General features: G+C 40.7%; 1 protein-coding gene across 5 annotated transcripts in view; it reads left to right on the forward strand.

Annotated features, from left to right (window-relative positions):
• LOC143497917 (uncharacterized) overlaps window positions 1-15,090 on the forward strand; it is a 66,139-nt gene that overhangs the window by 38,656 nt on the left and 12,393 nt on the right. For all 5 annotated transcript variants that reach the window (XR_013125915.1, XM_076993551.1, XM_076993552.1 and 2 more), the window contains 4 exons: window positions 10,094-10,147; window positions 12,602-12,649; window positions 12,800-12,856; window positions 13,028-13,093. Coding sequence is in view for 4 of the 5 variants with exons in the window: in XM_076993551.1 (XP_076849666.1) it covers window positions 10,094-10,147; window positions 12,602-12,649; window positions 12,800-12,856; window positions 13,028-13,093 (225 nt within the window). In the remaining variant the exon portion in view is untranslated. The remainder of the gene's footprint in view (window positions 1-10,093; window positions 10,148-12,601; window positions 12,650-12,799; window positions 12,857-13,027; window positions 13,094-15,090) is intronic.

Below are 15,090 nucleotides of genomic sequence, written 5' to 3' on the forward strand. Positions count from 1 at the left end.
AACAAACCCCCTTTTAATCTCTGATAAGAGATTACAATCATATTTTCCACTGTTATCCTCTCATCTGACTCCCCGTGATACAACAGTGACATCATACCTGCTTGTTCCCTGAGGATCCCTCTGTTCAATCATAGTGCTGATAAGGCGTTCTGCTAAACTTCTTATACATGGAGTACAACAACGTCTACAAGTAATTATTTCAGCCAAAAATACTGCAACTGAAGTGAGAGCCGACATGATCAGAGCTTTATACTTTCCAAAATGTTTGTCCAGCCATCCTGTAATTGGGTTTTCTGTTCCCAAGGCCTAAAGTTCCTTCCCTTAGATTGAAAGAGTAAATGTAGTAGTTACCCTTTATATTCCCCTTAGACTAATCATACAACCATAGACTATGAGATCTTCCTCTGGAAATATTGAAGCCGGTAATACCATCAGTTTCGGTCGGGCCATTGCACATGCTACGCAGTTCTCCATACCTGTCTCAACTGCCTGACCCGCGATCCACTTTATCCCACGTTATCGCCTGAAAAGCTTGTACTTAATTCTAAAATTTGCTAGGGAGACCATTTAGTATAATCCGATCCGCAGATGCCTTGTAAGCCAGGTTCTGTTATGTTTATTATGAGTGGTAATAAACAACTGCTTAATATTGTTGCCATGATGAACAACAAGGGATGTCAGCTGTCCCACCTTCAAAGCAGCGGTTATCATTAATAGGATCCCAACCTAGATACACATCCGATCCCCTATATGTAGCGTCCTCCCCGACAGTTAATAACGCTGCAGACATCAAATGTCCACGCAGTGGTCTCTCCCAGAACATATTCTAATTCTATACCCCCATAGTCTTTAATACAACCATCTGTTACGATTTTTTTTTTACCCTCGTGCTGTTGTGGTTTTGTGGTCCATGTGTTAACAGCAGCAGTATTATCACACCTTCTACTGTTACCACGGCCGCACAATATCTTAGCCATTTAGGTCTCCACCATACGTCGGTCCTAACCCCCGGCTGTCCGAACAGTCTCAGTGGACTCATTATCCTATTTCTAATTTGTGGGTGACCAATAGTTTTTCTTGACACCTTCGTGCTTGAAGGGCGGGTATACCCAATCAGCCCTTCGCCCAACCCAGTGAACTATTTTGGTCACCCCCTTTTTATTTACTCTAATTTAAAGTGTAAAGTTCCCGGTGGGTATCGTCTATTGTTATCACACGCGAATTTGATTCTAACCCCGAAACCCCTTATACTTGGTTCTCCGTCCGGCGCTACGGCAAAACAAAAACCCAAGACCCAATCCAATCCAAATTACTGCTTTGTTACTACATTACTTTGATACTTAGTTTTAAATCTTTATTTAACTTCCTGCCTAATGTTGTACTGCGATTGCAACACTATAGGATGCTGGAACCTCTTATCTTTTAAGTGAAAAGAGAGGGTGTCTGGATCATGTATGCTCTCAACCTCATACTCCTACACTCTTTTTAACCTTACGACAAGCACAGTTTAATACAATAGAAATAAAGTATAATAAAAGCAAAGCATCTATACTGTGGGCAGTCCCCTGTTGAACAATTTAACTTATTTTTTTATTTATTTATTTTTTTTAACAATGCCAAAGGCCAAACAAAATATAAATGTTGGTCACACTCCACACAACACCTGTACCGGTATTAAGAAAAGAAGAGCACCCAACTCAAGACCTCTTTTATTAAAATGCAAGTGGCCCACGAAGTATGTTCTGTTTTTTTTCTTCGCTGACCCCAACTTCCGTTCCTTTTCCCTCGTTGGGGGCAAGGTGGACTTTACCTTGAAGAGCCCCTGGTGCTTCACTTAAGGTGGTATTGTGACCCTATTGTGAGCTCCGTATCTCTGCGCGCTCCAGCGGTGGTTCTGACGCTCGGCACTGGCTGAGATGGTACCACGTCTCTCCTCTGCCTCTCAGTCGGACGGCGTGTGATGTCCTCTCAACGACTTTGAATGGACTGGTCCACCTGGGTTCCGACCACTTCCTTTTGATGACCTTCAGCAGGACCCAGTTGGTGACGGGTAGATCTGCTCGTGGCTTCAGTTCTGACTCCTCGTGTGGGTCTGGTTGTGGGACTGGTGCTGGCTCCTCTCCTCGTACCTGAACAGAATAAGCTTCACAGATTGCGTTTTAGTGCATTATACCGTTGCTGTACAACCTTGTAGTTTTCCTGTCGGACGTCGCAAGCGCATTGGGGCCCCCATAAAACTTCTTCCTGTCTTGAGCTCATACGGAGTGAATTCTGTAACAAAATTCACTGAAGATCTTCTGGCCAACAATACAAACACATACATTTGTGCACATACCTTTACCTTTATCCTTTGTTACCATTTATAATTCCAATTTAGCCTGAGATTGAGAATAATAAGCCAACCTGTATTTGCGTCTCAAACCCAATTTTGTTTGAAACCCTTGCTAATGAAATGCTTCCCATAATCTAAGCGCCCTAATTTAGTAAAACTATGATGCAGTATCCAGTAATTTATCAACCTTTTGCAGACCGACTTGGAGTCCTGTGGCTTGGTGGGAAATACTTCTACCCAACATAAGAATTTGACCACGACCACTAACAAATACCTTAGTCCCCGTATGGTATTAACATGTCAGTGTAGTCAGTCTGGATCTCCTGGCTCCTATTGCCCAGGAAACCTGCTTAGACCTGGTCTTAAAACACAAGTTATGTGCATTACAAATATTCACATTTTCAGTCCAGTCTGCTATTAAGTCAGTTAAGTATGGGTGCGACCAGTAACACATTTTCCTTCATTTTTGCTGTCCCGTGTGCTTCAGATAACACTGATTAAATCAATTGACTTGGTAAAAACGGTCTCCCATTAGGTCCTTTCCAAACCTCCTTACCTCATTTACCACCTTTGTTTAACCACAACATTTTTTCCTGTAGTTTACGTAGCTCTGAATCCTATGGCAGAGGAGACCACTGTCCTCTGCCCTGCAAACCATCTGATGGGCTCCTGTAACATATCCTGCCTCTTTTTAGCATCCACGTCCGCAGCTGCATTAACTCTGTATTAAACTGCCCCCTTTTGATAACTTGAACATTTAATGATAGCAACTCTTACCAATAGTGACACCTTTTACATCCTAATATTTAATGGGTTTTCCTCCTGAAGTGGTATAACCTACTCTCTTCATACCAAGTTCTACATGAACCACTCCTACCACGTACGCAGAGTGTGTACAGATGTTAACTTTCTTGCCTTCCACCCACCTTAGTGCTGCAATAACAGCCAAAATCTCAGCCCTCTGTGCTGATTGTACTACCCAGTTTTACCTGAATGTGCTACCAAGAACTCGTCTCCCTGAGCTTCCATTACCACCACAAATCCTGATTCAACACCACCATCTCAACTCCTGAACCCGCACCTGTCTGTCTACATGTTCTCTACCCCAGGAGTTGGTTCAATTTAGCTGCATATGCCACCTCAGTTACACACTCATGTGCCGGACACTTCAACATACCATATTAATTCCTTCAAGTGAAAACATTAAGTTTGGGACCATCAAAACCTTCTGTATGTGTTAACACTTGTAAATTTACATAAGCCATAATGCTGTGACTTGTTAGAATATATAATGAATGTCTTGTGATTACGTGTGCCGTTTTATTTATCTATTTATTTAAACAAGTTTTGCTGTCTAACAGCCCACCCCCCCTTTTCTGAAACACAAAAGGGTGTTTCAGAAACATCTAAGGTAATCTGCCTGTGTCTCAAACGTAGCTGGTGGCTGTGAGATAAGGCCAACGTCATGAGGTCCCTCTGACCACAGAGAAGCTGGTATCTGATCTAAAATTAAGTTAGGGTCAAGACGATCACAGCATTCTCTCCCATGGAATCTGCTCAACATATCACATTAGAGTAACTTTGACAAATGACATTGTTTTAATAAACCAAGTATTACAAGACTAAGCATAGCTCACACATAGAATGTTAGTTATTACCCAATTCTTAGCTATAGTGGCTCTCCTAATCATGCCAGTGTCGCTAAGCAGGTGTCAGCCTCACAGGGACCACCACACCCTCAGGTGTCACCAATATGCTCCTGGTTGCAATCTCCCATAGCTGATACTGTAGCTATTCCTCAAATTCCTCCCCATAAACTAGATCCCATATTGGGTCATAAAACAAAGGAACATGCAGTGGGTCGGGTGGCAGGACGCAGGGACCAATAAGAGTCATCCACAGCTTCCAGACCATGAACACAGAGTGGACGCCCCTCGCAGTGCAGGAGTCTGGCTCCAGAAGATGTGAACTGTGGGAGGTCATTCCGTGGAGCTCACCAGTCCTAGAGGGCTACATAACACAGTAGCTCCTAGTTCAAAAAATGTCTCTTCCGCAGTGGTTATCAGGTGCAGTCTCTGATATGAGGAACTGGCGACATTGGGACAGTTTTATGCAGACTTTGATATTCAGTATAACAGTCACAGAATCAGCATCAGGTAAAACGCAGTTGATTGCTGAATGAGTTGCTCCTTTGTGTCAACCAGAAATGACAACCTTTGAGTACAGACAGTGAGGGACAGCATGGGGTCTGTCGCAGCTTTGCTGTCAGAGTTCTCATCTGGGCCCCGTCATGCCCACTGGTTAACTCCACACTCTCCAAGGGGAACAACCCTGAGGCCTCCGAAGGGTTTGGTGCTGGTACATACGGACTTCTGGACCTCCCTTGTCCAATGGCATTCTGAGGACACTCCCTCGAACCAGTGACACTCCTGCCCACAAAGAAACATCCACCCAACATGCCACGACCATAGTTGCCAGGACAACCCTGACCACCCCTGCCCCTTGCCCGACCCCTCCCTCTTAAACTTGAGTTAAATCTCATTGGTGGGTACTCCCACCCCTGTTGCAGATAGGGAACATATTGAGGAGTCTGGGGCGGGCCCCTGTACGCGTACACTGCTTGCGTACACACTTTTCTAAACCAGTTAAGGTGTGAGCGTTGTGACCCTGGGTGTATACCAGTTTGGGACACCCAGATGTATGCTGCTTGGCTCAGATAACTTGTGGGAGTTGACTTATCCAACCATGTGACTAGAAATGGCGGATGCTGCACGTATTGGCCATTTTACAGAGGGCATCACCTAATGCTACATTATGTCTAGTGAGGGGTACTTCATGTAACAGATGGGTTGTGCCTGCTGCATACTAACAAACACTTAACTTAAACAGTAACTTCACTTTAACACTACGAATATAAAAGACCACTGTGACTATGCAAGGAAGAGAAATTTATGCAAGGGAATGTTCACATACACAAAGCATAGGGAAAACACCATAGGAACTAAAGCAAACTAATGATACTGAAACAAAACATAACTTTAGTAACAAATCCAGACTGCTAAAAACATGTATACGGAAGGGAACATATCAATAACCTAAACCAAAAACAAAACTTCTAGACAGGCGGATGCAAAACTAATAATGTATGAACATCTATCATACTTTCAGTACTAACCAGATATCAAAACAAACTAAGAACAGGGGGCTATTTAAACAAGTAAAAATCCAATACCGGCAAAGCTTCTAAACATTTACCTAAACAAACTTATGACCTAAATGACAAAAATAACTGGGGAAAATACTCAAGATCACAAGCACAATAACCCACGATCAGAACATAGAAAACCAAGAACTAAATTACTAAACCTAATGAGATATAACCTAGAAACAGCTGAGACTGCAAATGAAGGCAGGTGTGACAGACAGGAGGGTGCGGAGCCAAGCGTGACAGTGCAACAACGTACTACCAGACCTCTAAAGTCTCCCAAGGCCAAGATCTTTCCTCGGACACATCTACCTCACTTACTCACTTTGCTTACCCCGGTGTGTGCACTATCTATAACTAACTCCACCCAAGTCCCTTCTAACATGCAGTTAACACTTTACCCCACAGCCTGAGCTCCCTTTTTCTAGCCTTAAATATTAATATCTACTGTTAATAGGTATGATGACAAAATTTTCAAACAGCCCCAAGCTTTACAAGAATCACATATCTAGACAGAGCTGAAATATTCCTTTAAAATGATACCTGGATTTTGAAAATTGGTTGAGAATTGATAAAGTTATGATATTTAAAATATCATGTATCACATTAAAATATAATACATTACTTACAATAGAAGTCGTGTGACTGAAATTCACATAATCTAATTCTAATTAATTATAATTAATAATTAATCATAATCATAATCTAATTCGAAGTGATGTTAACTATATTACCATTTAACAACAAGTTATATCAGAAAACAATGAGATTAAACTACACAACACTGGTATCAGTACCGATTTCAAGAAAACACTGTGGGAACGAGTTAAACCGAGACGCCGCTTTTAGCCTAAAGTTGCTAGCTACCGTGACGTTCGATACACCAATGTCAATCATGACTACTTATTTTCCGCGGTCTAGTAAAATACTTTCGCCTGCACGGATTTCGATTACATTTGGTCAGTATTGAGATAAAAGCTGTATTTTTAGGTCCACATATATTTCGATGGTGTCCGGAGCGTTGATGAAGAAAACAGACCGCTTGAAAACAACAAAGTATCTTATCGCTGGTCTCCCGACCTGAAATCGCCTCAGAGTTCACTATTAGCAGTGCCTGATGATTGGCTGGGTTGTGCTTAACGAAGTCACAGTATTATTCAGGAAAAAACACACACCTGCTAGGCGGTGAGGAGTGATGTTTTATGACACCCATACAAAAGTACAACGTAGTTTGGAACACATTACTGAGCCAGAATTTTTCGCATCGAACGTTGGTTCGTCAGCATACCTACTATTAAGGGCGCGTCATCGGTTTTATTTATTTGTACGGTTCCTGCTTTTACATTAATTACTGGATAAATCCCTTTTCACCTCTTGCTGCACGTTAATGGGTGTTAACGAGTTTGGCTCATACAGTGGTGTATTTTCCTGACTATCTGCTGTGTGCACCCCTGGTTGTGGACAACCCCCAGCAAACAGTGTTTGTACATGTGTCACAGAGCTAAATCTTTTCAGCGTTTGATGATTTTGCGTGTTAAACGTGCACACTTTTAGCCAGTCCGTTCTATTTTGCAGCGATGTAACGATTCTCGGTTAGGGGCGGAGGCAAATACACTAGCGAATGAAATTTAACTTTTAGAGCGGCAGGAATGCTTGTCTAGGCACACAACAGGTGCACGCGCTACGAGGCATTTCTCATGAGTACCAACTAAAATTTACTAAACACAGAGGAAGGACAAAACCAAGGCATAACGTACACGAAAATCAAACTACAAAATACAATCAGTCCTAATTTCAAACAAATGACGTAACCTAGCATTAAGACATAAGAATGAAGACACATAGGGAAATTAGAAGTAAATACACCCACTTCTAAACAAAACTACAACACCTCAGACAACGAACAGACTATGCTATTTGTTAAACAACGAAGGAAGAAATCGAACAGATGACTCAGACAATATACCAATGGGATACAGAGAAACAACCAACAACATCAACAGGACAAACTTGACAACCAATCAAACATGAAAAAGAGCCTCGGCGTGGCGAACCCAACTAATCAACACAATAAACGATACACGAACTTATTAACAACTGAACTTGATTTATCATCCCTAAGGTGTAGTCTGAGACCAAAACAAACTATAATGTAGACTAAAAGAACTCATACGAAAGCCAGACCAACGAATAAAAACACTTAACACTCGGTTAACCAAACACAATATATGAACCTCATAGGTATAGTCCAACACTAGGGGAGGGTGCAGAATTTAAGAACTTAACTCTGAACTTAAATACAAGAAATCACAGGACAAGAAAATGCCCAAGAAAGATCACCAAGTTTACCGACCAGACACAAGGACAACTCACACACAATATACAAACAATGTGTGGAACAGAAACGAATGTAACAGACTCAATTATACAAAATGACCCAGACCAGGCCTTACTCAAAATGAAGAGACATACCAAAGACACAATGAACAGCTAATTCTAAATATATGCGAGACCAAACCAAAGGGGAAATTGAATAAATTAAATACAAAGGAGGGAGGAGTCACCGGTGACAGACGAAATTCTAACATTTTATAGTCAATTACATCAACTACACACGGTCCTGCCTTGGTCACTCATACTTTTAACGTCACATAACAGTAATTGTATGAATTACTTTACAAGTCCTAGTCAAGTTTTCCACTCACATAAACCAACACCATAAACCAACCATTTTACATCAAACTATTTGCATACATTTCGTATTTCCTCACCAGCCAAGTTGATAAAAAACCGGTACTCACCAGAAGTAGCCTTCAACCATAGTTACCAGACTGAGACACCATAAGGTTGCATCACCCTCAATCAATTCAGGATCCTGTCCGAATATTGGTGATTCGGGGCTACCCCAGGGCTCCGGGACACCAACGACCCAGCTACCACGGGACGCCACCCGCGGTTTACCGTCGCCTCGTCAGACAAACGGGGGGGTTTGCCACACCCGGGAAAACAAAAATCACTTGTCAGTACAAATATACTTTACGCGATTTACTTTATTTTATTCCTTATTCCTTTTTCCTTTTAAACCATACATTTTTTACCTTTATTTCCTTGTTTACCTTTAAACCATATATTTTACCTTTATTTCCTTATTTACCTTTAAACCATATATTTTACCTTTTAAACCAAACCAAAAAAAAAGATAATAAAAAATTAAAAATTGCTATTTAATTTAGCATCGACCAAACACCATTAGTTCATCACAATTTGGTATTATACAAATGTGCAGAAATTTTGTTGTAACAGGTATTCTGCTTTACCTTTAATTGAGCCGGCTCGGATGAACTAACAGTATTTTAGAAGATGTGTTCCAAAAATCTCTCTTCCCATCACGTCGGGAGGTCACCAAATTGTTGGGGCTTTAACTTCTATCAACCACTTTAGCCCAGCGTGTTCGTTTGATGGGAAAGAGATAGTAGGAACAACATACCAAAATTATAGCAATACCAAAAAGACCTTTATTAAAACAGAGATATCTCTGGAGATCTCACACACACCAAACATGTACACCAGAGAGATCTGAAAGTTACTAGTAACATGTAAGTTATATATGGTATGGCTCCACCCCCTCAGTGCTCTTGCATGGTCATAGTTAGAGTTCTCAACCTACATGCATGACTCTGCATTATTTCATGTCCACTGTGTCCCAGCCTAACAGGGTGTCCTTACAGGCAGTTGGTGCAAGTCACCTTCTGTGGAGCTTATCAGTATAGAACATATTCTACAGACACTTCACTCCCTATAGACCAAACTGTTCTCTGATGCAACAATATGCTATATGGCCCCTTGTGAGGCCCTTCTTAAGATTACGTATAAACTAATAGTTTAAGGCAGCAATTATTTATCTAATTAATAGTTATATCTAATTTTAATATCCATTTCATTGATGAGCAAAATATACTTTTGCTAATGTTATTGCTAAGCAAAAACTTATTTTCTCAACAGTTACCATTAAAATTCTTAACTAAAAGCAGATCTAAACATAAAGGTTTTGAGACTCTTCTTGAAGATGAAATGCCACTGAGCTCATCAGGATGAGAGTTCTAGAGCTTTGGGCCATAGTGGCTAAAAGCACCCTCACCAATCTTTAATCGGCTTTTAGGAATCACCAGTAGATTACTGTATGAAGACCTGAGAGACCTGACTAGAACATATCTAACCATCATTTCACTGAGGTAAAGAGGAGCAAGACCATGAAGACATTTAAAAACCATCACTAGAACCTTGTAAAACTGACCGGTAACTGACAGGAAACAGGTAAATGTCAGTGCAGTGAGTGGAGTGCAGGTGTAATATGATCTCTTTTTCACAATATGATATCTCTTGTACCAGTACTGAGTAGTGCCTCTATGAGAATGGTCTGACATTCAAATTGTATGCGTCATGCTGGAGTTTGTAATAAAGTTGTTGATGGTAGAATTCATTAAATGTACAGATGTTGGTAAACTTTGTCAATAGGGAGATACTAAGAATTTTTAACCTGATATTTTACATTTCAGAGGAGCATCAAGGTGATGATCAGAAATTTCATGACCTGCTAGGAAAACTGCAAGGTATCTGTGTCCATGTCAGTTTTTGACAGCAATTTTTGATTTAGTAAAACATAATCAAATGCAGATACAGGGGTTAGCTAGCTAGTTTTTCGACTATGGTCCGCTGCACCTTATAGCGTTTCACCAGCTTCCCACACACTTGATCCATCTAATCTGATCACTAACACCACCTTGTTGAGCTAAAACAAGTGTCTTACAGCAGGACCCGCTCTAACATGTACAGCTCAGTGTGGATTAAGAAAGGCTAAGCTAGCTAACGGTGGTGCTGGAGGTTTGATGTTCAAAGCTGTGTTGTGATTTTCTCTAAACACAAACACTAAACTGGGGAAAGCACTTTACCCTGCATGTCATTACATTATAAGTAACGACGTTTGATTGGATGTCTACCCGGCTTGTCCATATACGCAGTAGTACGAATTAGTTATGAATTCATGTTTTCCTAACTTGTCCCTGCCTTTCACAAAACTACATCAGGCCTGATTGGATGTTGTCCCTGCCAAACATTTCATCTTGTTTTTATCATTGACGAATATGTCGATTAATTTAATAGTTTTTATCCTTTTATGTACAAAACCCAAAACCAGAAAAGTTGGCACGTTGTGTAAATCGTAAATAAAAACAGAATACAATGACTTGCAAATCATTTTCAACCTATATGCAATTGAACACACTGCAAAGACCACATACTTAACGTTCGAACTGGTAAACTTTGTTATTTTTTGCAATTATTAGCTCATTTGGAATTTGATGCCTGCAACATGTTTCAAAAAAGCTGGCACAAATGACAAAGAAGACAGAGAAATTTGAGGAATGCTCATCAAACACTTATTTGGAATATCCCACAGGTGAACATGCTAATTGGGAACAGGTGGGTGCCATGATTGGGTATAAAAGCAGCTTCCTTGACATGCTCAGTCATTCACATAGAAGGATGGGGCGAGGGTCACCACTTTGTGAACAAATGCGTGGGCAAATTGTCGAACAGTTCAAGAACAACTTTTCTCAATGAGCTATTGCAAGGAATTTAGGAATTTCACCATCTACGGTCCGTAATATCATCAAAAGGTTCCGAGGATCTGGAGAAATCACTACACGTAAGGGGCAAGGCCGAAAACCAACATTGAATGCCCGTGACCTTCGATCCCTCAGGCGGTACTGCATCAAAAACCGACATCAGTGTGTAAAGGATATCACCACATGGGCTCAGGAATACTTCAGAAAACCACTGTCAGTAACTACAGTTCGTCGCTACATCTGTAAGTGCAAGTTAAAGCTCTACTATGCAAAGCAAAAGCCATTTATCAACAAGATCCAGAAACGCTGCCGGCTTTGCTGGGCCCGAGCTCATCTGAGATGGACTGATGCAAAGTGGAAAAGTGTTCTGTGGTCTGATGAGTCCACATTTCAAATTGTCTTTGGAAACTGTGGACGTCGTGTCTTACGGACCAAAGAGGAAAAGAACCATCCGGACTGTTATAGGCGCAAAGTTCAAAAGCCAGCATCTGTGATGGTATGGGGGTGCATTAGTGCCCAAGGCATGGGTAACTTACACATCTGTGAAGGCACCATTAATGCTGAAAGGTACATACAGGTTTTGGAGCAACATATGCTGCCATCCAAACGACGTCTTTTTCATGGACGCCCCTGCTTATTTCAGCAAGACAATGCCAAGCCACATTCTGCACGTGTTACAACAGCGTGGCTTCGTAGCAAAAGAGTGCGGGTCCTCCCCTGGCCTGCCTGCAGTCCAGACCTGTCCCCCATTGAAAATGTGTGGCGCATTATGAAGCGTAAAATACGACAACGGAGACCCCGGACTGTTGAACAACTTAAGCTGTACATCAAGCAAGAATGGGGAAGAATTCCACCTGAAAAGCTTCAAAAATTGGTCTCCTCAGTTCCCAAACGTTTACTGAGTGTTGTTAAAAGGAAAGGCGATGTAACACAGTGGTAAAAATGTACCTGTGCCAACTTTTTTGCAATGTGTTGCTGCCATTGAATTCTAAGTTAATGGTTATTTGCAAAACAAAATAAAGTTTCTCCGTTCGAACATTAAATATATTGTCTTTGCATTCTATTCAGCTGAATATGGGTTGAAAAAGATTTGCAAGTCATTGTATTCTGTTTTTATTTACGATTTACACAACGTGCCAACTTTTCTGGTTTTGGGGTTGTAGTTTGTATTTAGTTATAGTCTCAGTTTTGTCATAACGTAAGAGGTTTGTTGACGGAGGTTTTTTGATGACGGAGGTTTGATGACCATGACGACATGATGACAATGAAATTAACACTGGTTTTAGTTTGATACAAAATGGTTTTTGTGATATTTTTTTTACTGTTCTGTATGGTTCATTTGTAGTTTATGTTAAGCAATTTGGAGTATGAGAAAGGTGCTATGTAAACGTATTACTTGGGGAGATATGAATTTTGTAAACGTGATATTTTTCATTTCAGTGGAGTGCAAGAAGACAGAAAATCAACAACAGTTAGAAAAACTGCGAGGTATCTGTGTGTTTTTGATTTATTGACTGTTCTATGTTGTGTTTCATGTGTAGATTATATAAAGCGATATTGAGTATGAGAAAGACACTGTGTAAGTTAAACGTATTTGGGTAGACATTAAGAATTTTTTTTATATATTTTCCATTTCAGTGGATATTGAAGGACACATGTGGAGGGAAATTGATCAACTGGTAGAAAAATTACGAGGTATCTGTGTGTGTGTTTTAGTTTGGTCTTATACTGTTTTAGATTTATTGACTGTTCTGTCATGTTACATATGTAGATTATGTAAAGTGATCTTGAGTATGAGAAAGGCGCAGTGTAAATTAAACGATTTAGTTGGGAAGGGGAGACATTACAATTTTTTTGCCATTTCAGTGGTACATGAAGAACATGAAGAACACCTGCAGTGGAACATTAATCTATGGAACGAACGACTGCAAGGTGTGTTTCAGAGAAGTTCATATGTCACATAATACAAGTCCAGGTCAAGTCACAAGTCTATTGGCTAGAGTCCAAGTCAAGTCTCAAGTCAATACCAGGATAAGCTTGGGGAAAGAAAATGTAAAATAACTGTTTTATATATTAACTTGGTAGCTCCTATTGTTGGCACCAAACACATCACTCTTTTTCCTTCAGCGCCGGATGTTTTCTTTGTGTAAAACAATCTTAACATGGTGGCAATATTGAGGGACATTCAACTGTTCTGCACATACTAGCGTCAAAGTAAACAACAATATCATTACGGAAATAAGTTTTCTCATTAAGTGAAATGAGTCTTGGACATTAATTTACACACTCGTGTAAAACAATAATTGTAGCAAGTGTAATACTTCAATTTATTTACATTTAACTTAAAATGTTGAGGGTTGTTTTGATGTTTGGTTACAAGTGTCCACTATGCTAATTGGGGCTACTACACTACTACACTTTACATATTAGCTTTAACACTAGGACTCCAAGCATTTTCATACTCCCCTACTAGCTCCCAAGAGGTGCTGGGCACCAGGCCATCCAGGCCTGTCCTTTGTTATGTATATGCAGCTATCACCAGGTAGACGGGGGGGGTGATGATAGTGGGAACTGTGTAGATGGAGAAGAAAAAACCCTGGTCTCCCCTTGGGGTAGGAGTGTCTCGGTGGTGGATGGGTGTGTATGTGTTGGAACTTATATTGAATAATATATTCATAAGTGTGTTGCACATATGAGATATAGTGGCACATATAGTGGCAGTTTTTCAAAAGACAAAAACTATTTCAAATAAGGTAATTTTACCTTAATTTTACCTTAATAGCTCAAATAAGAGCTATTTTGACTGATGAAAATGCCACTTATATGCCACTATAATTCAAATATTATGTTTGTGTCAATTTCACATTATTTCAACCTTTCACTAATCAAATCTCAAACATATGGTCCTGAGATTAGCAGACTTCTTGCAAGAGAGCTTGCAGTCTCATGAGGCAGCCAAAGGTGTGTATTGAAAGGTGTGTCAACAGCAACCACCCACAGCTGACACACGCCTCATTTACATAACACTGGAGGTAAGAAGGGCAGTCATGGCCTGGCGGTTAGGGAACTGGTCTTGTGACCGGAAGGTCGTGGGTTCGATTCCCAGACCTAAGCCCATGACTGAGGTGCCCTTGAGCAAGGCACCTAACCCCAACTGCTCCCCGGGCGCCGGGCTAGGGCTGCCCACCGCTCTGGGCACGTGTGATCCACAGCCCCCTAGTAATCACCTAGTGTGTGTGTGTGTGTGTTCTAACTGCACAGATGGGTTAAAAGCGGAGGACAAATTTCGATTGGGGTATAAAAATCACAATTGACAAAATTAAAGTTTATCACACCTGCCAAGAGAGCAAGAGAAATATGTCATTTGACATAAGTTGGGAGTCTAGTTGGGAGTCTGTCAAAAGCAGGGGTTTTGGTAGTTCTCAGAGTTGTATAATCCAGGTTCAGAAAGTAAAAGTCCTCACCAGGATTTTGCTCAAGCTTGCTAGATTTTCTAATTAGTGCAATCCAGGTAAAATTAGTGGAATCAACACAATCCAGGAAGCCTGAGCAAATTCCTGGTGAAGACTTTTACTTTCTGAACCTGGATTATACAACTCTGGTAGTTCTAGTGGTAATAATGGCCAAGTGTCTAATGTAAACTAAACAAACCTAACCGGGTGTGTTTTCAGGTGCCTTATGAAGTTTGATGTGGTTGGTCCATTGTCTTTAATTTGTTTTCCCACATTCTTTACACATTGTTGTGTCCAAGGATTTAAACTCCCTGTAGCAAAAGGCACCATGTGATACTCCAGCTGTAGCCATGGCAACATTTGACACTTCTCTCCGATTTCCTGTTTGCAATAAACAATGTTGTGATATGTCACTAGAAAAGGGGCCACGTCCCAAATCATCAAAACAAAAGTAAGGAATAATAGCAAAATCCCCAC

This window comes from Brachyhypopomus gauderio, unplaced genomic scaffold (assembly GCF_052324685.1).
Source record: "Brachyhypopomus gauderio isolate BG-103 unplaced genomic scaffold, BGAUD_0.2 sc116, whole genome shotgun sequence".
Lineage (NCBI taxonomy): Eukaryota > Metazoa > Chordata > Actinopteri > Gymnotiformes > Hypopomidae > Brachyhypopomus > Brachyhypopomus gauderio.